The sequence below is a fragment of the Tamandua tetradactyla genome, chromosome 1, assembly GCF_023851605.1.
Source record: "Tamandua tetradactyla isolate mTamTet1 chromosome 1, mTamTet1.pri, whole genome shotgun sequence".
Lineage (NCBI taxonomy): Eukaryota > Metazoa > Chordata > Mammalia > Pilosa > Myrmecophagidae > Tamandua > Tamandua tetradactyla.
Window position 1 is genome coordinate 39,604,102 of NC_135327.1, and position 24,809 is coordinate 39,628,910.

Below are 24,809 nucleotides of genomic sequence, written 5' to 3' on the forward strand. Positions count from 1 at the left end.
AATCAGATCATCTCCCTGGAGGTGTGATTTAATCAAGAGTGGTTGTTCAGCTGGATTAGGTGACGACATGTCTCCACCCATTTGGGTGGGTCTTGATAAGTTTCTGGAGTCCTATAAAAGAGGAAACATTTTGGAGAATGAGAGCGATTCAGAGAGAGCAGAGCAGAACGACGTAACCACGAGAAATAGAGTCCACCAGCCAGTGATCTTTGGAGATGAAGAAGGAACATGCCTCCCAGGGAGCTTCATGAAACAGGGAGCCCAGAGAAGCAGCTAGCAGATGATGCCATGCTCACCATGGGCAAGGAACTCTGACTGCATTCACCATGTGCCTTTCCAGATGAGAGAGAAACTCTGACTGTGTTCACCATGTGGCTTCTCACTTGAGAGAGAAACCCTGAACTTCATCGGCCTTCTTGAACGAAGGTATCTTTCCCTGGATGCCTTAGAGTGGACATTTTTATAGACTTGTTTTAATTGGGACATTTTCTCGGCCTTAGAACTGTAAACTAGCAACTTATTAAATTCCCTTTTTAAAAAGCCATTCCGTTCCTGCAGCTGGCAAACTAGAACAATACCTTTGAGGGTAATGAGCTTAAAAGATAAACCAACATGTTCTAGGGCAAGGCTGAAATGGAAAGTAGGGGAGAGATCACCTTTGTGAATGTGATCACCTATGTAGGACCATGGCAAAGATCAAGATTGCCTACAGATTTCACAAGTAAACGCCATTTAACATTCATTTACTGAGTACTAATTGAACACCTACTGTGTGCCTAACATGTTCTAGGCCTCGGGGGCACTTCAGGGGAACAGGCAGAACTGTCCCTGCTCCCATGGAACTCGTATTCTGGTGGAGGGAATAAGGCTGACAAATGAGTAAACTAACAGGATCCTCTCTGATGGAAAGAGGACTAGGAGAGCCATAGGACCAGGAATGGAAGAAGTGCATGATGCCTGGAGGGAGCTAGACTCCCCAAGATAGAACACTCAGAAAAGGCTCTTGACGTGAGACCTGGTTGGCCAGAGGCACCGCTGTGTATTAAGGTAGAGAGCAGTCCAGCCTGAGGGAAAGGATGCAGAAGCAATTTACTTATCTACATTTGGTGTAAGTTTACCTGCTGTGGCTTTTCCCAGGAACAGTTCTTACTGATTCCTTTGTTGTCCTGTGTGTTACTGACCCAGATGAAAAGTTAAGACAAGAAAACAAAACCTAAGTTGGCTTAGATGGAGAAACTAGTTTATTATTTTCCCAGAAATGTACTTTTTCAGGAAATATGATATATATATTTTGGTCTTAATTTTTCAAAATGTTAGAGTATTAGGGTAGGAATACCTAGAATGGGGATTTTCATAGTAAAATAATAATATATTGTCAATGCCAAGAAATGCATTTTGACCAGTTTTTGGGTTTTCTATATTTTTTAAAAAAGGTGGTTGCAGAAAAGTACAAAGAGTCTTATTATTCCCAAATTGCCAAAACTTACTCTGGAGCAAGAGAAAAAATCAGTCTCGTTGTTTTTTGGGAGGGTGGGGGGTGGTCACATGGAGAGCTGCTTTTATGATCTACATGCTCTTGTACATTTGTTCTTTATTTATGTATCAATGGGGAAAATACATAAAACAATCCTAAAACTTATTTTGAGCCATTAATTCCAGGACATCCTTGCTACTCATTTCATTTTCTTAGCCCACTGAATTGCTTATGATCTCATACCCTTCATGGTACACCTTTTTTCCCAACTCTGCTCCTTGTTCTGAGGCTAATAATGGTTATAAAAGAAATGAGAAGAATCAGAAGAAAGAGGAGAAAGCTGGGATCTGGCATTTGGGAAATTATTCTTGTAATATTTAAAAAATACCTGTGATTTGATTAAGATAAAATCGTTGTAGGCTTTGTCTTTCCCTTTCTTGTTTTCTTTGGAGGAAGTTAAACTTAGGACAATTATCTCTTTAATACATTGGGGGAGGGAAGCTTGCCTGGGACAAGTAAAAGAAACAGTTCCATAGGGGTACAGTTAAAGCGCAATCTTTATGCTTTTACAAACTTTTTTTTTTTTCTTCTCTGAAACATTTAGCAAGTAATATGGGCCTATCAACTTGTTTTTATTTTCTTTTTATATCTTATTATTGTCTTTATTTTATAGAAAATACTGCAATTTCTACCTGAACGGATTTTCTTTCGCTGGCATTACCAGAGTATAGGTAAGAACAATTAAATTTTTTATAGTAATGTGAATTACTTCACTTCCAATGAATTTCTGGTAATGTTGTAATGTTTTATATAATTATTACCACTCAAATAGCTTATAGCAAAGAATGTTAGCTAATTAAAACTGAGACCAATGTTTCTAGACTTTGGAGGACCATGAAATTATTATCTTCTGCTCTAAAGGGACTACTCAGTGTGGTTCATAGACTAGCAGCATTGGCCTCAGCCAAGTGCTTGTTAGAACCACAGCATCTGAGGCCCCAATATATCTACCACCAGTCTACATTTTTAACAAGAGCCCATGGGATTTCTGTGCATATAGAGTTTGAGAAATTCTGATGTATTTTTCTTAAATAATATTGCAGGTTCCTTACAAAAACATCTCTTCCTTCAAGTCTTTATCATTAACTCAGAATTATTCTAATTGAATGGTTTAGGATGTGGCAGCAAGAAACTTAAAAGAAAGTTACTGTAGGGTACATGGGTGGTTTAATGGTAGAATTCTGGCCTTCCATACAGGAGACCTGGGTTCAATTCCTAGACCATGCACCATCCCCCACCCCCCACCCCCAAAAGGAAAGTTACTGTATCAGTCAGAGTTCTCTAGAGAAACAGAATCAATAGAAGATATCTGTAAATATGGATTTATAAAAGTGTCTCACACTACCATGGGGATGCAAGAGCCCAAAATCCATAGGGCAGGCCATAAGGATGGCAATTCCAATGTTGTTCCTTGATGAAATCTACAGGAGAGGCTGACTGGCTGAGTAAGTGAAAATTCTTTCTTCCTTCTTAAAAATCTTCAACTGATTGGATTAAATCCTTGCAGGTGAAACACACTTAGTTGATCATAGATGTAATCAGTCACAATTACAGTCAACTGCCTGATGATTTAATAAACCAGCCTTCTGATTTATTAACTAGCCACAAAATATCCTTGCAATAACAGTTAGGCCAGTGCTTGCCTGAATAGATAGCTGGGGACCACCATCTGGCCAAGTTGACACCTGAACCTAACCATCACACTCCACCTCTTGTCAATTTGGCAGCTATACACATCATCTTAAAGCATACTTAATCTCTAAATAAACACAGTAACAGACATATGTGTCACCTAACAAAACTTAACTGTTGTGCATGCAACGAAAATGCTCTAAATCTCTTTAGATTATCTAAGGTGCAAGTCCTTAGATAACATTCATTCTTAAACTTGATCTCCTATGACTTAAATACTATAATATAAACAATACAAATTATGTCATATGATAAGTAGAAAACAAGATATTTTTTTTATGTACAAACATACTCATAACAAACAAGCAGAAAATATTCATATCATCACAGTCCTAGTTTCTATAACTCATCTTGTGATCATAGTTCATATTTATCACTATCTTCTTCTACTACCCATTCCATGTTCCCTTTACTCTCAGCAGGCACCTTTAGCTGACTGTGGTTCTTTGTTTGATGGGGTGACCCAGACCTTCATTCCTGAAGTTTCTGGGCCATTGATATTCTTGCCTGGATTGGGTTGATGCTGTTTTCCATTGACATTCATCACAGGGCATGGTAGTATTAAGAGATGCCCTAAAGGCTCTCCTGTATTCCAGGAAAACTCTTCTTTACCTCTTACAATTGTGTAACTGCAGTCCTGTTTTCCCCTTGATAATCAGGATCAGTTACTCCAGCCCAATTTCCTGTTGATTCAGACCCATGAGAAGCCCAAAGTGGCCAGGTGGCAGTCTTAAATTCCAGTTCAGTGGAATCATTGTTGGGTCTTGGTGGTAGGACATTTTTAACCTGTAGACCAGCAGAGCTTGAAATTTCAGGGACGGGAAGCAACAATTTTTCTGTTGATCTAGGGGTGATAGTGAGTGGTGCCACTCCCATTCCACCCCTTGATTCCTGGACCTGTGAATCCTGGTTATGGGATAACCAGCACCATAGAGTGGACACTAATTCAGAGCATACACAGCCTCCTGAAGAATATTGCTCCAGCCCTGCAAGTTATTGTCACCTGGTTGGCACCATAATTGGCTCTTCAAAAGGCCATTCCACCAACTGCCTCTGGATGATGGAGAAATTGGTAAGACCAGGGAATTCCATGAGCATGTGCTTATTCCTGCACATCATTTACTGTTAAGTGGGTTCCTTGATGAGAAGTAATGCTGTATGGAATTCCATGATGGAAGTTGTCCAATGTAATCAATCTGCCACCAGGTAGCAAGCTGATCACCTTAGGGAATGGAGCCATACTGGGGACAGAGTATGGGCCTCTGCTACTGGCAGTTTGGGCAGGTTGGCCTTGGTAAGTGCAAGTCCATGTTGCTGAGCCCATGCATAATCTCTATCCTTACTACCATGCCCACTTTGTTTCTTGAACCCACTGGACAATGCAGAAGGGGCTGAGGAAAGAGGATGACTTGTATCCACCTGATGGGTCATCTTATCCACTTGATTGTTAAAACCTTCCTCTGCTGAAGTCACCGTCTGGTGAGCATTCACCTGGGATACAAATATCTTCATGTTTTTTGCCTAGTAAGAAAAATCTATCTATATACCTCTTTCCCAGACCTCTTTATTGCCAATTTTCCGATCATGCTTCTTTTAAGTTCCTGACCATCCAGCCAAACCATTAGCAACAGCCCATGAGTCAGTACACAAATGCATCTCTGGCCAGTTCTCCTTCCAAGCAAAATGAACAACCAGGTGCACTGCTCAGAGTTCCTCCCACTGGGAAGATTTCTGCTTGCCACTGTCCTGTAAGGATATCCCAGAAAGGGGTTGTAGTCTGCAGCTATCCACTTCTCGGTGGTCCCTGCATATCATGCAGAACTAACTGTAAACCATGCCCAAATGTTCTCTTTCTTAGTCAGCTGACTATAAGGAGCTCCCTAAGAGGCCATAGCTCTGGGTTGGGAAGGAGAAGGTAATGTGGCAGGAGTGAGGGGCCATGGGTATTTGGGCAACTTCCTCATATAACTTACTTGTGCTTTCAGGACCTGTTTGAGCCCTAGTTCTTATATATCATTTCTATTTTATGATGGGGTGCTGCTGTGCACACCCAACTTCATGGCTTCGGGGATCAGACAACACCCAGCTCATGATAGGCAACTCAGGTCTTGGGGTAACTTGGTGACCCATGGTTAAGCATTCAGTCTTTGGCCCAGTAGCAGGCTACAAGCTGTTTCTCAAAAGGAGAGTAGTTATCTGTAGAGGATGGTAAGGTTTTACTCCAAAATCCTAAGGGCCTGGGTTGTGATTCAATTATAGGGGCTTGCCAAAGACATCAGACAGGATCTGTATTTGCCATTGAAACTTCCAGCACCATTCGATCTGCTGGATCATATGGCTCATGTGGCATAGGAGCTTGCACAGTAGCCTGGACCTGTCTCAGAGCCTCCTCTTGTTCAGGTCCCCGCTCGAAACTAGTAGTTTTTCCTGTTACTTGTAAGTGGGCTGGAGTAGCACACCCAAGTGAGGACTATGTTGTCTCCAAAATCCAAACAAGCCAACTAGGCGTTTTGCCTCTTTTTTGGTTGTAGGAGGGACCTTCGCTTTAGTAGGAATATTTTGACATGCCCCACCCCACTGGACATCTAAAAATTTCACTGAGGTAGAAGTCCCTGTATTTTTGTTGGATTTATCTCCCATCCTCTGATTCACAGATACCTTACCAATAAGTCTAGAGTCATTGCTACTTCTTGCTACCTAGGTCTATTCAGCATGATAACATCACTATATGGACCAGTGTAATGTCTTGTGGAAGGGAGAAACGATCAAGGTCCCTGTGGACACGATTATGACGTAAGACTGGGGAGTTGATATGTCCCTGATGCAGGATAGCAAAGATATACTGCTGGCCTTGCCAGCTGAATGCAAATTATTTCTGGTGGTCCTTTTTAACAGCTATTGAGAAAAAAGCACTTGCCATATCAATAACTATATACCAGGAACCAGGGGATAAATTGATTTACTTAAGCAATGATAGCACATCTGAAACAGCAGCTGCAATTGGAGTCGCCACCTGGTTAAGTTTATGATAATCCACTGTCATCCTCCATGACCTTTCTGTTTTCTGCACAGGCCAGATAGGAGAGTTGAATGGGTTGTGGTTTTCTAGTTAGTTGGCTGCCAGAATGCGATATACCAGAAACAGAAGGGCTTTTAAGAAGGGGAATTTATTAAATCACAAGTTTATAGTTCTAGGCTGTGAAAATGTTCAAATTAAAGCAAGTCTATAGAATTGACCAATCTAAGGCATCCAGGGAAGGGATACCTTGGTTTAAGAATGCTGATGATGTTCAGGGTTTCTTTTTCAACTGGAAAGGCAGTTGGTGAATGTGGTGATGTCTGCTAACTTTCTCTCAGGCTTCTTTTTTCATGAAGCTCTCCCAGGGGCATATTCCTTCTTTTTTAATTTTAATTTTAACTTTTTAAAAATATTGTTATTGTAAACAACAAACAAATATACAAACATTCTTGATATACAAACATTCTATGTATGATATACAATCAGTGGCTCACAATATCATCGCATAGCTGTGTGTTCATCACCATGATCATTTTTTTGAACATTTGCCTCTCTCCAGCTAAAGAAATAAAAAAGAAAAAAGAAAAAACTCATACATGCTATGCTCCTTACCCCTGCCTCTCATTGACCACTAGTATTTCAATCTACTCAATTTATTTTAACCTTTGTTCCCCTAGTTATTTGTTTATTTTTTATTGATATTTTTACTCAACTGTTCATACCATAGATAAAAGGAACATCAGACACAAGGTTTTCACAAACACACCATCACATTGCAAAAGCTATATCATTAAATAGTCATCTTCAAGAAACATGGCTACTGAAACACAGCTCTACAGTTCAGGTACTTCCCTCTAGTCACTCTAATACACCATAAACTAAAAAGGATATATCTATATAATGCATAAGGATAACCTCTAGACTCTGAAACCTCTCAGCCACTGACACTTTATTTAGTCTCACTTCTCTCTTTCACCTTTTGGTTGAAAAGTTTTTCTCAACCCCTTGATACTGGGTCCCAGCTCAACCAGGATTTCTGTCCCATGTTGCCATGAGGTTTACACCCCTGGGAGTCATGTCTCTCGAAAAGGGGGTGGGCAGTGAGTTTGCTTGTGTGTCGGCTTAGAAAGAGAGAGGTCACAACTGAGTAACAAAAGAGGTTCTCTGGGGGTGACTCTTAGGCATAATTTTAAGTAGGCTTAGCCTATCTTTTGCAGGGATAAGTTTCATAGGTGCAGAACCCAAGATAGAGGGCTCAGCCTATTGATTTGGTTGTCCCCACTGCTTGCGAGAATTTCAGAAATTCTCCAAATGGGGAAGTTTAATATTTCCTCCTTTCTCCGCATTCTCCCAAGGGGGCTTTGCAAATGCTTCTTTTTATATTATTATTATTATTTTATTTTTTATTTGGTTTTTTAAATACCAAAAAAACCACCAATTAAACGCAAACATTCCTATTTTGATCTTTCCTTTCTATGTATATAATCAGTAATTAACAGTATCATCACATAGTTGCATATTCATCATCATGATAATTTCTTAGAACATTTGCATCAATTTAGAAAAAGGAATAAAAAGACAACATAAAAAGAAACAAAATGAAAACAGAAAAAATATATATATATATATACATACAGTACCCCTTACCCCTCTCTTTCATTGATCACTAGCATTTCAAACTAAATTTATTTTAACATTTGTTCCCCTATTATTTATTTTTATTCCATATGTTCTACTCATCTATTGACAAGGTAGATAAAAGGAGCATCAGACACAAGGTTTTCACAATACACACTAACATTGTGAAAGCTATGTTATTATACAAGCATCATCAAGAAACATGGCTACTGGAACACAGCTCTACATTTTCAGGCAGTTCCCTCTAGCCTCTCCCTTACATCTCGGATAACAAGGTGATATCTACTTAATGCGTAAGAATAACCTCCAGGATAACCTCTTGACTCTGTTTGGAATCTCTCAGCCTTTGACACTTTGTCTCATTTCACTCTTCCCCATTTTGGGTCGAGAAGGTTTTCTCAATCCCTTGATGCTGGATCTCAGCTCATTCTAGGGTTTTTCTCAATCCCTTGATGCTGAGTCTCAGCTCATTCTAGGATTTCTGTCCCATGTTGCCAGAAAGGTCCACACTCCTGGAAGTCATTCCCACATAGACAGGGGGAGAGTGGTGAGTTTGCTTGTTGTGTTGGCTGGAGATAGAGGCCACTTCTGAGCAACAGAAGAGGCTCTCTTGGGGGTGACTCTTAGGCCTAATTTTAAGGAGGCTTGACCTATCCCTTGTGGGGTTAAGTTTCATATGAACAAACCCCAAGACTGGGGGCTCAGCCTATAGCTTTGGTTGTCCACACTGCTTGTGAGAATATCAAGAATTCAACTTGGAGAGGTTGAATTTTCCCCCGTTCTTGCCATTCATACTTTGCAAATGCTTTTCCACTCACTGATCAAATCACTCTGGGATTCATCGGGGCATCACAGTGGACAAACCAACAAAATCTCATTTCCTCCCCAAAGTTCCATGTACTTATGTTGTTCAACCAAGCTATCTACATAAGTTATATTAGGAAATGCACTAGTCAAAATATAAATTTTGTACCAAATAAACATTTTTGCTTTAGTCTCACACATAAGTTGAAATTTTAAAATATTAATTACCATCTATTTTCAGCACCCTGCAGTAATGACCTTCCTTTGTTCTTCTCATGCAAAAACATTTTTAAAATTTGTACATTTAGTCACTGTCATTATACACTCTAGGTATTCCTAGATTATACCATCTCAATCTTTATCGTCTTTCTTTCTGATTTCCTTTATGTCCCCAGCCCTCCTCCCTCTATCATTCTCACGTTCAGCTTCATTCAGTGTTTTAAGATAATTATATTTCAGTTAAGTCTTATTGTGTTGTCCATTTCTGAGTTTTTATATTCAGTCCTATTTCACAATCTTTATCCCTTCAGCCCCAGTTACCCAATATCTTACCCTGTTTCTATCTCCTGATGGTCTCTGTTACCAGTGAAATATTCCAAGTTTATTCACTAATGTCAGTTCATATCAGTGAGACCATACAGTATTTGTCCTTTTGTTTTTGGTTAATATCACTCAGCATAATGTCCTTAACGTCCATCCATGTTGTTACATACTTCATAACTTTATTCTGTTATGCATAATAACAGAATAAAGCTGCATAATATTCCATCGTATGTATATACCACAGTTTGTTTAGCCACTTGTCTGTTGATGGACATTTTGGCTGTTTCCATCTCTTTGCAATTGTAAATAATGCTGCTATAAACATTGGTGTGCAGATGTCTGTTTGTGTCCTTGCCCTAATGTCCTTTAGTAGATACCTAGCAATGGTATTGCCCAGTCATATGGCAATTCTGTATTTAGCTTTTTGAGGAACCGCCAAGCTGCCTTCCACTACAATTGTACCATTTGATATTCCCACCAACAGTGTATAAGTGTGCCTCTTCCTCCACATCCTCTCCAGCACTTGTCATTTTCTGTTTTATTCATAATGGCCATTCTGGTGGGTTTGAGATGATATCTCATTTTGGCTTTGATTTGCATTTCTCTAATGGCCAGGGAAGTTGAGCATCTCTTCATGTGCCTTTTGGTCATTTGCAAATACTTCTTTATTCACTGTTCAAATCACTCTGGGATTTATCAGGTATCACACTAACCCGGACAAACCAACAAAATCTCATGCCCTATTCAAGGTTCCATGTACTTATGGTGTTCAATTAAACTGACCATACAAGTTAAATTAGAAAATTGCACTAGTCAGAGTACAAATTTTGGGGTGGTGCAATGTTGGCTTGGTGGCAGAATTCTTGCCTGCCATGCTGGAGACCTTTGTTCAATTCCTGGTGCCTGCCCATGCAAACAAACAAACAAAATATATAAATTTTGTACCAAATAAGCCTTTCTCCCTTTAGTCTCGCACAGATGTTGAAATTTTAATATGTGAATGACCATCTGTTTTCAGTACCCTGCAATACTGACTTTCCTTTGTTCTTCCTCATGCAAAAACATTTTTTGACTTGTACATTTAGTCACTATCATTGTACACTCTAGGCATTCCTAAAGTATACTATCTAAGTCTTTATTGTCTGTCTTTCCTTCTGGTTTCATATGTGCTCCCAGTCCTTCTCTCTCTATCATTCTCACATTCAGCTTCATTCAGTATGCTCACATTATTGTGCTATAATCAGGTGGTAAAAATTGATTTCTGAATTTTTACAATCAATCCTGTTGCACAGTCTGCAACCTTTCAGCACCAGTTACCCAATCTCTACCTTATCTCCTGATAAACTGTGTTCTTAACTGAAATTCTCTGAATTAATTCATAAATGTTAGTGCATATCAGTGAGACCATATAGTAGTTGCCCTTTTGTTTCTGGCTAATTTCACTCAGCATGAATGTCTTCAGGATCCATCCATGTTGTTACATGCTTCATGACTTTATTCTGTCTTACAACTGTGTAATATTCTGTTATATGTGTATACCGCAGCTTGTTTAGCCACTCTTCTGTTGATGGGCATTTGGGCTGTTTCTTTCACTTGGCAATTTATAATTAATGCTACTATAAACATAGGAGTGCAAATGTCCATTTGTATTCTTTCTCTCATGTCCTCTGAATATTTATCTAGCAATGGGATTGCTGGATCATATGGCAATTCTATACTTAGCCTCCTGAGGAACTGCCAAACTGCTTTCCACAGCAATTGTACCATTTTACATTCCCACCAACAGTGAATAAGTGTGCCTCTTTCTCCACATCCTCTCCAGCACTTACGTTTTGTTTTTTTTGATAATGGCCATTCTGGTGGGTGTGAAATAGTATCTCATTGTGGCTTTGATTTGCATTTCCCTAGTAGCCAGTGAAATTGTACATCTTTTTATGTGCTTTTAGCCATTTGTATTTCCTCTTCTGAGAAGTGTCTTTTCATGTCTTTTGCCCATTTTTTAAATTGGGTTGTTTGTCTTTTTATTGTTGAGTTGGAGAATCTCTATAAATTCTGGATACTACACCGTTTTCTGATATGTGTTTTCCAAATATTGTCTCCCATTGTGTTGGCTGCTTTTTTACTTTCTTGACAAAGTTCTTTGATACACAAAAGTGTTTAATTTTCAGGAGTTCCCATTTATCTATTTCTTTCTTCAGTGCTTGTGCTTTGGGTATAAGATCTAGGAAACCACCTCCTATTACAAGTATTATAAGATATTTCCCTACATTTTCTTCTAAAAGCTTTATGGTCTTAGCTCTAATGTTTAGGTCTTTGATCCATTTTGAGTTAATTTTTATATAAAATGGGAGATATGGATCCTCTTTCATTCTTTTGCATATGGATATCCAGTTCTCCAAGAACCATTTTTTGAAGGGACTGTTCGGTCCCAGATGAGTTGGCTTTAACTGCCTTATCAAAGATCAATTGTCTATAGATGAAGGGGTCTATATCTGAACACTCTATTTGATTACATTGGTCAGTGTTCTAGTTTTGCCAGCTGCTGGAATGCAACACACCAGAGATGGATTGGCTTTTAATAAAAGGGGATTTATTTTGTTAGTTCTTCGGAGGAAAGGCAGCTAACTTTCATCTGAGGTTCTTTCTTATGTGGGAAGTCTCAGGGTAATCTCTGCTGGCCTTTTCTCTAGGCCTCTGGGTTCCAGCAACTTTCCCCCGGGTGATTCCTTTCTGTATCTCCAAAGGCCTGGGCTGAGCTGCGAATGTTGAGATGAGGTATGCCGAGCTGCTTAGGCTGTGCTACGTTGCCCTCTCTCATTTAAGCACCAGCCAGTTAAGTCAAATGTCATTCATTGCAGCAGACACGCCTCCTAGCTGACTGCAGATGTAATGAGCAACAGATGAGGTTCATGTACCATTGGCTCATGTCCGCAGCAACAAAACTTGGTGCCTTCACCTGGCCAAGTTGACAACTGAATCTAACTACCACAGTCAGTATATCTGTCTTTATGCCAGTACCATGCTCTTGTTTTGACCACTGTAGCTTCGTAATATGCCTTAAAGTCAGGTAGTGTGATACCTATGACTTCGTTTTTCTTTCTTAAGATATTTTTAGCTTTTGGGGCACTCTGCCCTTCCAAATAAATTTGGTTATTGTCTTTCTATTTCTGCAAAGCAAGTTTTTGGGAATTTAATTGGTATTGCATTGAATCTATAAATCAATTTAGTTAGAATTGACATCTTAACTATATTTAGTGTTCCAGTCCAGGATCACGATATGCTCTTCCACTTATTTAAGTCTTCTGTGGTTTCTTTTAGCAATTTCTTATAGTTTTCTATGTATAGGTCTTTTGTATCCTTAGTTAAATTTATTCCTAAATATTTTATTCTTTTGGTTGTCATTGTGAATGAATTTTTTTTCTTGATTTCCTCCTCAGATTGCTCTTTGCTAGTATGTAGAAACACTTCAGATTTTTCAGTGTTGATCTTATACCCTGACACTCTGCTTTACTCATTTATTAGCTCTAGTAGCTATGCCGTGGATTTTTTAGAGTTTTTGACATATAGTATTATATCATCTGTAAACAGTGTGAGTTTTACTTTTTCCTTTCCAATTTTGATTCCTTGCATTTATTTTTCTTGTCTAATTGTTCTGGCTAGAACTTTCAACACAATGTTGAATAACAGTGGTCACAGTGGACATCCTTGTCTCCTTCCTGATCTTAGCAGGAAACTTTCAGTTTTTCCTCATTGAGGATGATGTTAGCTGTAGGTTTCCATATATTCCCTTTATCGTATTGAAGAATTTCCCTTCTATTCCTATCCTTTGAAGCGTTTTCAATAAGAGAGGATGTTGGATTTTGTCAGATGCCTTTTCTGCATCAATCGAGATGATCACGTGTTTTTTCTGCTTTGATTTGTTGATATGGTGTATTTCATTAATTTATTTTCTTATGTTGAATCATCCTTGTGCACCTGGAGTGAATCCCACTTGGTCATGGTGTATAATTCTTTTAATGTGCTGCTGGATTCTATTTGCGAGAATTTTGTTGAGGATTTTTGCATCTATATTCATTAGAGAGATTGGTCTGTAAATTTCCTTTCTTGTAGTATCTTTGTCTGCCTCGGGTATTAGGATGATGTCGGCTACATTGAATGAGTTAGGTAGCCTTCCCTCCTCTTCATTTTTTTGAAGAGTTTGAGCAGGATTGGTACTAATTCTTTCTTGAATGTTTGGTAGAATTCACATGTGAAGCCTTGTGGTCATGGACTTTTCTATTTTGTGAGCTTCTTAATGACTAATTCAGTTTCTTTACTTGTGATTGGTTTGTTGAGTCATCTGTTTCTTCTTGAGTCATTGTTGGTTGTTCATGCCTGTCTAGGAAGTTGTCCATTTCATCTTTGTTGTCTAGTTTATTAGCATAAAGTTATTCATAGTATCCTCTCATTATCTTCTTTATTTCTATGCGGTCAGTGATGATGTCTCCTCTTCTGTTTTGGATTTTATTTATTTGCATCCTCTCTCTTTTTCTTTTTGTCAGCCATGCTAAGGGTCCATCAATTTTATTGAATTTCTCATAGAACCAACTTCTGGTTTTATTGGTTTTCTCGATTGTTTTCATATTCTCAATTTCATTTATTTCTGCTCTAATCTTCGTTATTTCTTTCCTTTATTAGTTTGCTGTTCTTTCTCTCATTCTTCCAAGTGAACAGTTAATTCCTCGATTTTTGCTCTGTCTTCTTTTTTGATATAGGCATTTAGGGCAATAAACTTCCCTCTTAGCACTGCCTTTGGTTCATCCCATAAATTTTGATATGTTGTGTTTTCATTTTCATTTGCCTCAAGATATTTACTGATTTCTCTTGTAATTTCTTCCTTGACCCACTGGTTGTTTAAGAGTGTGTTGTTGAGCCTCCATTTATTTGTGAATTTTTTGGCCCTCTGCTTGTTAATTTATTTCTATCTTCATTCCTTTATGATCTGAGAAAGTGTTTTGTATGATTTCAGTCTTTTTAGATTTATTGAGACTTGCTTTGTGACCCAGCATGTGGTCTATCCTTGAGAATGATCTGTGAGCACTTGAGTAAAATGTGTGCTGTTGTGGGGTGTAATGTTCTACAAATGTCTGTTAAATCTATTTCGTCTATTATAATATTCAAATTCTCTGTTTCTTTACTGATCCTCTGTCTATATGTTCTGTCCATTGATGAGAGTGGGAAATTGAAGTCTCCAGCTATTATGGTAGATGTGTCTATTTCTCTTTTCAGTGTTTGCCTCATGCATTTTGAAGCACTTTGTCTTGGCGCATAAATATTTATGATTGTTATGTCTTCTTGTTGAATTGTTCCTTTTATTAGTACTTAGTGTCCTTCTTTGTCTCTTTTAATTGTTTCACATTTGAAGTCTAATTTGTTAGATATAAGTGTAGCTACTCCTGCTTTTTTCTGATTGTTGTTTGCCTGAAGTAACTTTTCTCTACCTTTAAAATGCATCTCCTGTAGACAGTATGTAGATGGGTCCTGTTTTTTAATCCATTCTGCCATTGTGTCTTTTGATTGGGAAATTTAATCCATTAACATTTAGTGTTATTACTTTAAGGGCAGTACTTTCTTCTACCATTTTGCATTTTGGATTTTATATGTCATATCTAATTTTTCCTCTTTTTGCCTTCACTGATAGTCTTCATTTCTACACTCTTCTCTACACCTCTCTCTCCTATCTTTTCCTGTCTGTCTCTAGTGCTCCCTTTAATATTTCTTGCAGAGCCAATCTCTTTCTTGGTCACAAATTCTTTCAGTGATTTTTTTTTTGTCTGAAAATGTTTTAATTTCTCTCTCATTTTTTAAGGACAATTTTGCTTGGTATGGAATTCTTGGTTGGCAGTTTTTCTCTTTTAGAATCTTGAATATATCATATCACTGTCTTCTCACCTCCATGGTTTCTACTGAGAAATCTATGCATAGTCATATTGGGCTTCCCTTGTATGTCATGGATTCCTTTTCTCTTGCTGCTTTCAAAATTCTCCCTTTCTTTTTGACATCTGACATTCTGATTAATAAGTGTCTTGGAGTATTTCTATTTGGATCTATTCTGTTTGGGGTATACTGCACTTCTTGGATGTGTAATTTTAAGTCTTTTATGAAAGTTGGGAAATTTTCAGTGATAATTTCCTCTATTAGTCTTTCTCCTCCTTTTACCTTCTCGTCTCATTCTGGCACACCCACAACATGTATATTTTTGCACTTCATGTTGTCATTCAACTCCCTGAGTCCCGGCTCATATTTTCCCATTGTTTTCCCTATATTTTCTTTTGCTTGTTGGGTTTTAGATATCCTGTCCTCCAGTTCTCTAATTCTATCTTCTGCCTCTTGAAATCTCACATTGTAGGTTTCCATTTTTTTTCTGTCTTCTAATATGCTTTTCATTCCCATAAGTTCTGTGATTTGTTTTTTCAGACTTTTGAGTTCTTCTTTTTTTTCATCCCTTGCCTTCTTTATATCCTCCCTCAATTTGTTGATTTGATTTTTAATGAGATTTTCCATGTCTTTCGAACATCCTGAATTAATTGTTTCAGCTCCTATATTTCATTTGACTTGTTGGTTTGTTTCTTTGTCTGGGCCATATCTTCAATTTTCCTACATGATTTTTTATTGTTTGCTGATGTCTAGGCATTTAATTCCATTAATTACTGTGTTTTGGAGATTGTTTTCACTCTTTTACCTAGGATTTTATTGCTGTATAACTTTGTTATATATCTGTTCTTTGACATTCAGTTCAGCTTATTCTAGACCTCTAGCATAGGTTTTGTTTAATGGATCAGCATTTTTCAGTTCTTGTTTTCTTGTTTCTTGCCCTGCCTGTATGGTGCCTTTTTTTTTCTTAGGAGGTTCTTCTTAGCTATTATAGTCTCCAGTCAGATTTTCCCAGATCAGACTGGCCTCCTCTTAGAGGAAAGAGTCACCTGCATCAGTTTTCCATGAAGGTGAGACCCAGCAGGTTGACAGACTTTCCTATGAAGCCACTAGCCTCTCTGTTTATACTATCCTGCCTAGTATCCTGCTTGTCTGCCTGCGGGTCCCACCAGCATAAAGTGATCCTGTGCTTTTAACTCCATCAGTCTCTCCTTGCTGGGGGCCTGGTTGAAACAGTTATAGGCTGGCTTTAATGGCTTCAGTTTTCCAGTCCCTGCAATCTGAATTCCTTGAGGGGGGATTCCAACTGAGCTGGACCCCACCCCTCTCCCTGGGAAGGCACAACCTCCAAGAAATTAACTCCTTTCACCTGACCAGTCCCTTGGTCTCTCAGACAACCTTAATTCCGCCCTTGCCTGGGGCTCTTGGAGCCTGAGAAGTCTTTGCAGTTCCATTTAGTGAGCTGTTAAGTAATACAAGCAGAGCAAAAAAAAAACAAACAAAAAAAACAAATCCTTTTCAGAGCAAATCCCCTGTTCCTTGGTTTGTTAATCAAGAACTTGAGTTGATATGTGGCTGTGCTGGTTTAAAAAGATGTATGCCCCCTAGAAAAGCCATGTTTTAATCAAAATCCCATTTCATAAAGGTAAAATAATCTCTATTCAATACTGTAAATTTGAAACTGTAATCGGATCATCTCCCTGGATGATGTGATTTAGTCAAGAGTGGTTATTAAACTGGATTAGGTGACAACATGTCTCCACCCATTTGGGTGGGTCTTGATTGGTTTATTGGAGTCTTATAAAAGAGGGAACATCTTGGAGAATGGAGATTCGGAGAGAGCAGAGAATGCTGCAGCACCATGGAGCAGAGAGTCCATGAGCCAGTGACATTTGGAGATGAAGAAGGAAAACGCCTCCCAGGGAGCTTCATGAAATGGGAAGCCAGAAAGAAAGCTAGTAGATGATGCCATGTTCGCCATGTGCCCTTCCAGCTGAGAGAGAAGCCCTGACTGTGTTCGCCATTGCCTTCTCACTTGAGAGAGAAACCCTGAACTTCATCGGCCTTCTTGAACCAAGGTATCTTTCCCTGGATGCCTTAGATTGAACATTTCTATAGACTTGTTTTAATTGGGACATTTTCTCAGCCTTAGAACTGTAAACTAGCAACTCATTAAATTCCCCTTTTTAAAAGCCGTTCCGTTTTTGGTATATTGCGTTCTGGCAGCTAGTAAACTAGAACAGTGGCTCTGTGTATCTCCAGGCTCTATGTGCACACCCCCTCCCCTTTTTCTTAGGGTCCAGCCCTTTTCAAGTATTTAGTGCCATCTGATGGAAAAAGCCTGTGTTCCCACCCCCACCTCCCCCACCCCCGTCAGCCCTGTGCCCCCTCTGTCAGGGTGAAAACTCCTAGTACCTTTAGGTTTTATTCCAGGTTTATCTCAACTGGGGGCCTGTTTTCAGTAGTCAGAATTTGTTAATTATACTGCAATTGGAGCTTGGTTGAGCTAAGCCCCTGCTGCTATTAAAGTCTGTTTCCTTTCCCATTGGGAAACCAGGCTGCTGTGCCTGTGGGAGAGGGGCGCTAGCCTTCATGGCTTTGGGGACTTAGAGTTCTATGTGGGGTCACAGTCAGTCCAGCTTGTCCAGACTGGTGTATGCTGTATGTTTAATCACTGATGTGGCCCCACCAATTGTTCTGTATTGTTTCTGGTTATTTATTAGCTGCTCTGGAGAATGAACCAGATTCCACACTTCACTAAGCCACTGTCTTGCTTTCTATGTGTGGCATATTCCTTCTTCATCTCCAAAGATCTCTGGCTCTGTGGGCTCTGTGTTTCTCTAAAATGTTTCCTTTTTAAAAGGACTCCAGTAAACTAATTAAGACCCATCTGAAATGGGTGGAGTCACATCTCCTGCTAATCAAAGGTTAATACCCACAATTGGGCATGTCAGAGCTTTGTGAAGATAATGTAATCAAATTTCTAATATACAGTACTGAATAGGGATTAAAAGAAATGGCTGCCTCCACAAGATGGATCAGGAAAAAAAACAGGGCTTTTCTAGCGTATGTAATCCTTTCAACCTGGCATACTACCCTTCCGTTCTTCAAGTCCTTTAGGGTGGCACTAATCTCTACAGTTCCTCTAGGAATCCAGTATTCCTTCTTATTTACTATTTTCCTAAGTAGGGACAATTCTAGAGCCTTCCACTTGGTGTTTCCTTTCATCATAGTCCTCACTCCACAAGTCAGGGAACCAGTGTGGGGATTCTGCCATTTGCTGAGTATGTTGATTCCAATCATCTATTCTGGAGTTCAGGAAATAACCCACATTGTGAGACTAACCTGAGCTGAAATTTCACTGGTCACCTGATGTCCATAAGCCCCTGCTCTGATTGGTGGACCAGAGTAATGTTTTGAGTCTCCTGGACTTGGTTTCACTTTTAAGCCAATTATCCATGAAATGTCTGATCATTTCCTTTTCCCCAGTGTACAGTTATTCTGGTAAAAGGCTTAGGTCTCCTTGGTGAAGGTTGCAAGGAAGGTTAATAGTGTAAATTTTTGTCAGTGTAACAGGGTCCTTCCCCAAGGGTACCTGGTACTCCCCTCATTCAAGCTCAAGCAAGAATTTAATAGACTGCCATCTGTTTTACTTCTAGGTACCCCATAATCTACTAGCCAACACCATAATTCTCTGTGAGTCAGATTATTTTGACTGCTGCTTTGAGTCTGCTGTCCATTATGGTATCTACACCCACCTGGTCTGTGGCAGTTAATTGTTGCCTCATGTCTTCTGCCAATTTGGGATTTGATCATCCCCATAGTGTTTAAGGTATCCAACTCAGTGACAGCAGTTCTCACAATAATGTCTGACCTATATAGAAGGATAACTATAGAGCTCTTCAGGGACAATGGAGCTAGTCTCAAATTTATTCCTCAAAGTCCTGGTAAAAGGTGTGTCCTCTCGACATGTGGGGTGTGTGAGCAGGTCTTCCGTGATAAATCCACTTTTAACATTTCAGTCTGAAATTTCAGCTTTGGATCCCCTTATCTACATTATACCAGGGCAGTTCTGGCATTTTGACCTCCGGCATTGTTGGTCACCTATTGATCCATGCTTCAGCCAGCCACCCATATGAAGGAACAGACTGGAGGCCGGGAAAGTCTTTCCTTATGGCAGGCTGGAGGTTGGGTTGCTTTTCCTTCGGGGCATGCTACAGGTAGAGTGGCTGTTTCCTCAGGAAAGACTTTGCAGGTCTATCTACTGAAGACTCAGCAGAATCCAGGGTTTCCATATCTCCACTGCCATCATTATCAACCCGTACATCCCCATCACAAGTTTCTGGATCCTTTTTTTTTTTTTTATCCAGTCAAAGCCCTTACTTTAACAGCAGACAACCTACAAGGTTGAGAATTTAGTTTACCTCGTAAATCTGCCACTTGCACAATGAGGCTCTGAATCTGGTTTTCACAGATCTTAATTTTGCAACCTCAGGAAATAAGATTTTCTTTCATGGCACACATGGAAACTTTCATTTTTCATATGACATTTAAGTTGCATATTTGAAGTCTTCAGGTCATCCCTGTCTCTCATAACTATATCTAGCAATATCTAAGAACAACCAGCCAACATTATTATACCTCTTAACTTCACAAAACTCCATTATGGTGTTAAAAACACTCTCACCCCCAGCCTTGCCTCCTATAAACATACAATTAGCAGAATCAAATGGTGATATTTTGTGTATTTCTATTGCTAACTCATGCCATGGACTGTCAGTGCCATCTTGATTATTGGAAGTAGAGTCATTAGTGCCTTTGAGGCTGATCGGAGTAGAAAGCCAATTTCACAAACCCCAATTTAAAATTGTTTCTTAAGAACCACTTCTGATACCAAGTTGTTATTAGTCAGGCTTCTCTAGAGAAACAGAACCAACAGGAGATGTGTGTAAATATGAGATTTATAAATGTGTCTCATGCAACCATGGAAAGCAAGAGTCCAAAATCTGTAGGGCAGGCCATGAGGCTAGCAACTCTGATGAACGTCCTAAATGAACTCTACAAAAGAGGCTGGCTGGCTGGAGGTGAGAATTCTCCCTTTAAGTCTTCAACTGATTAGATTGACTCTGATTGGATTCTCTCCTTTGTGGAAGACACACCTTTAGTTGATCATAGATGTGATCTGTCACAGATGCAGTCAACTTAATGATGGTTTAGTAAACCAGCCCTCTCGTGTATCTGACAGCCATGAAATATCTTTGTAGTAACAGGCCAGTGCTTGCCTGACCAGACAGCTCAGCCAAGTTGACACCTGAACCTAACCATTATAGTTACCATTGCTGTCAATGCCCAGTTCTTTACATCTAACAGTGTTTTACCTCAATTTAATATTTGCAACAGAACTGGAGTAACTTGTGGTTTGATTGCATATTAAACCTGTTTCAAAATGTCTAGCTTAGTCCTTCTGCTTTAGAAGAGTCTGGTATTTCCAGAATTTCTGTGCTCTATCAGTTTATCATATTTGAGGCACATATGTTGTTATAGTGGAATTTTACCTCTATTCAGTCATTCATTTATTCAAATATTTATTGAGGGAGAGACATTTATGTGCAAAGTGCTGGGGCAGAAATAAAGAATGTTGCACTGTCCTAATAGTGTAAGCCTATTAAGAGGGGATAGATGAGAAAAAAATAGTTACAGTATAATTGTCACTATAAAAGAGGTGAGTGTGATGGTAGCAAAAAAAAAATTGATTAATTCTACTCAGAGGAATTGGGGAGGGTTTTAAGAGGGGTACTTTGATCTCAGCCTTGAGAGGTAAGTAGGTCAAGTGTGGAAAGTATGGTAAGGGCTTTCTAGGTGGGAGAACAATTTGTGTAGACACCTGGAACCTGAAAGAATATTCAAAATGTTGAATCCTAAATTAAATTTAGGATTATTTTTATAAACAATGAAACTGACCCTTATAAAAATAGACTTACAGTTATATGTTATAAATTTTTAAAAGGTAAAGTCGTTTATTGAAAGGAATGAAAACATCATTACTTTATCTTTAAATCTTTCAAATACACAAAGAAATTTCCAAAATTTAGAGAGTTGTCAGCACTTTACTTAATGGAGGTTTTGAGCTTCTGTATTAAGTTAAAGTGTAAATTAGAAAATGCAAAGTATAATCTAAGGAGACTTAATGGATATGGAGCAAGTTGCTACACGTTGCATTGTGGGAACACAGGCTTCAATACAACAGAAACTTTCAGCAAATGAGACACAGAAAGGTTCCAAATGAGCAGGGGAAGAGATTCCATCAGGGCCAAACTCTCAGGGAGGCCAGCTGCTCAGCCACGGATTGGTTGATTATAAGCTCCGCACCCATTTTGTGCTGGAGAAAAGACAACTCTGTACTGTTTGAGTGTGGTATTTATCCACCCTGGAGGAAGCAGACGCTGCCACAGAGACTTCCTGCGACTGCTTGTTCCCAGTTTCCGGATTAGATTTGAGGTCTGGCATGGCCTTTTCATTAGATTTTACATTTCCACCTGGTTGTGGAATGGAAACAGACATCATCACACAACAGAAGAGGGGGTAGGGGTGGGGGTAGGTGAGGGCTGGGAAATTCGCCAGCAGTGGATGACAATGAAAAGTAACTGCATGCAGTATTTGTATGTGCTGACTATAACCCGTCTTCAATTTTATGTCATTTGTATAAAAACCACATTCATTTTCTTCAGATGGCACTTCACAGTGTCTGAAGATTATTAGGCCCCCCTCAGTATTAACCAACTTTTTAAAACCAGGTATGAAAATTAGTTTGTTCTTTTCATTGTAAAACTTTACACATCTAGTAGGAAGTGTGTGGTATTACTTTAAATCTGCCTGATACCACAGAGATTAGTTTAATTTCTTGATATAAGTAGCTTTTCACTGAGAACATTGAGGGTATTCTCAGATTCCTCTGTTACTGTTGCAAGACACTAGGGTGGTTGAGCAGCACGAAGAGCTGGGTGCTGCGCACCTGGTGTGTAGAATATGTGGTCTCTAAAGTGGTCAAAATGCTTTAGTCACACTTCAGAATACTGAAGTGGGAACATTTGCATAGAAAATCCTTCGTCCTTATTTATCAATGATGCTATATGCTTAATGCTAGAATCTAAAAGGCTCTTTTCAGATACATGTATTTTTGCATGATTAATCAAATTTAATCAATTGAATTGGGATGGCTGTTTGTGTAGGTCCACATCCCTTTTCCAAAGATTGTCACATTAAATGTGTTTTAGAATCAGAATTTTTCAGATTTTAAAGCAGCAATATGAGATGCATTGATGAACAAGGAAGGAAACAGTTTAGAACCTCAAAGGCCAAATGTTGAAACCTGAATGAACTCTCCCCAGGGTCTGGGCAGCACCCTTCAAATAAGTAAGTGATTATTTTTGTAATTGAAGATAGGAATATTTACCCTCAGAGGGATAAATAGTGGCTCCAGTGGGGTTATGTCAGGGGTTGCTATCAGATGGGTTCAGATTTGTTTCTTTCCTGTCTCCTAATAAAGCTTCAGATTTCAGAGCTTTTAGGAATTCGGAATTGCCCATAAGTAATTTTAAATTTGTAATTTTATATATTTGTATACATACCTCATTATACTTCTTGCATTATTTCTAGTGTATCTGGATTTGTTAAAACTGTTACCATCTGGTACTCAAGGTCTTGACCAAATTAGTTGTAGAAATTAGAGAAAATTTGAATACACTTGATTCAGAAGAAAGGATCTTGCATTGGCATCTTGACTTCAGCAGAATCTAGGACAGGAAGCTTTTCCCCAGCCAGTGCCTGACATCTAATATCTAATATTTCTTATTCTGAGTGTTTTGCATTCTAGGGCCTGATATTCCTTACCTAATAAAAAGGACACTATGATATAGACTTCTTAATTAAATATTAATGCAGCTGATAGTGGATAAGGTACTCTGAAATGTTGGGTAAGAACCTCGACATTTTGTTTGTGACTGATGCAGTATGTTTCCTGTCTCACACTACAAATGACAGTGTTACTAAGCATAGAAACCTAAAATAAGACCAACTCCCATGTTCTGAAAGTTTAGCAAGTTTCCAGATCCACCTGACAGTTTTATCCTGAGAAGAAAATAATTCAAAACATCAAGTGCCACAATGCTTGAAATCTGTTTCTTATCAAGCTGTCTTATTTTGTCTGTAGCAAACAGGGATGTTCTATTTCTCTCTCTTTTTTTTTTTTGTATGTTGTTTGGTGGGGGGTCAACTTTTATTCTTTTTCCATGTGAGTATCCCGTTATTGCAGCACCGTTTGTTGAATTTTTGTTTTGTTTGTTTTTTCTTGTTTGTATTTTTGGAAAGTGCATGGGCTGGGAATCTAACCCAGGTCTCCCTCACAGCAGGCGAGAATTCTACCAGTGAACTGCCCTTGTACCCCCTCTATTTCTGTTATGCTATGTTTTAGGGGGGGAAACAAGACTGCATTTCTTTTTGTTTTGGTTTTTAATGACTGATTGTTTGCTGTACATCATTTAATGGGGAAACATATTTGAACTCCATAGTGGTTCAGTGTGAAACGAACATCATTCAAGCATGTAAAGTGACTGCTTCGAGTGATGTTTGGAGAGTAAGACGATTAGGGAAATTGTTGACACCAAATTCATGAACTGTCTGATATATGTTAACCTATTGACTGAACTGTTTGTAAAGTACCATTCCTGATTAAAAATGAAAGTAATTGCTTACCAATTTTTTCCTCAAGTCATTCTTAGGTTAGTAAATCATGGTGAATAAAGGTGGCATCTAAACTCTAGGCAATAATGAAAGCTAACGGTGAGCAAGGAGATGACAAAGAATAGCACCATCTGCAAATGGGGATATTTGGTGGAAAGGCAAGCTGTGGTATCCCTTCCTTTGCCCATGTATCATCAACACAGGAGTCAAGTTGTTTGTTTGTTTTGCTTTAAGAGTGTTTTCTCCTTCCCCAACTCATTCCCCAATCCCTAGACAACTATTGATCTGTCTGTCACTATAGATTAATTTGTCTTTTCTAGAGACTTATATAAATAGAATCATGCAAAATGTACTCTTTTCTGTCTGCTTTCTTTCATTCAGCATCATTATTTGAGATTTATCCATGTATTTGCATAGTATTACTAGTTCATTCCTTTTTATTTCTGAATAGTGCAGTATTCCAGTGGATAGATTTATCCATTTAGTTATCCACTTTTGGGTTATTATAAATAAAGCTACTATAAACATTTTGTGGACATATGCTTTCCTATCTCTTGGGAATGAAATACATATAAGGGTGTATGTTTAATTGTCAGACTATCTTCTAAAGTGTGAATAGTCTGCATTTCCACCAGCAGTGTGAGAGCTCCAGATGCTCTATATCCTCATCAACAGTTGGCATGGTAAGATTTTTTATTTTAATGGTAAAATAAATTATTTAAAATAAATTAAAATGCAATTTTTATTTTATTTCCTTAATGACTAATGATACTGAGCATTTTTTTCATGTGCTTATTTGTTGCCCATGTATCTTCTTTGGTGAAGTGTGTGTTTAAATCTTCTTCCTATTTTTTTAATTAGATTGTATCCTTAATTTTGAGTTTTGGGGTTCTTTACATATTCTAGATACAAGTCCTTTGTCAGATA

At 38.6% G+C, this 24,809-nt stretch overlaps 1 protein-coding gene across 13 annotated transcripts in view; it reads left to right on the forward strand.

Moving 5' to 3' along the window:
* Positions 1-24,809, forward strand: part of RALGAPA2 (Ral GTPase activating protein catalytic subunit alpha 2) — a 426,648-nt gene that overhangs the window by 63,695 nt on the left and 338,144 nt on the right. For 12 of the 13 annotated variants that reach the window (XR_013157020.1, XM_077114762.1, XM_077114723.1 and 9 more), the window contains one exon: positions 2,148-2,205. Coding sequence is in view for 12 of the 13 variants with exons in the window: in XM_077114762.1 (XP_076970877.1) it covers positions 2,148-2,205 (58 nt within the window). In the remaining variant the exon portion in view is untranslated. Of the gene's footprint in view, positions 1-2,147; positions 2,206-17,538; positions 24,566-24,809 lie in introns of those variants that run through there. The other variant, XM_077114768.1, reaches the window with a different exon arrangement.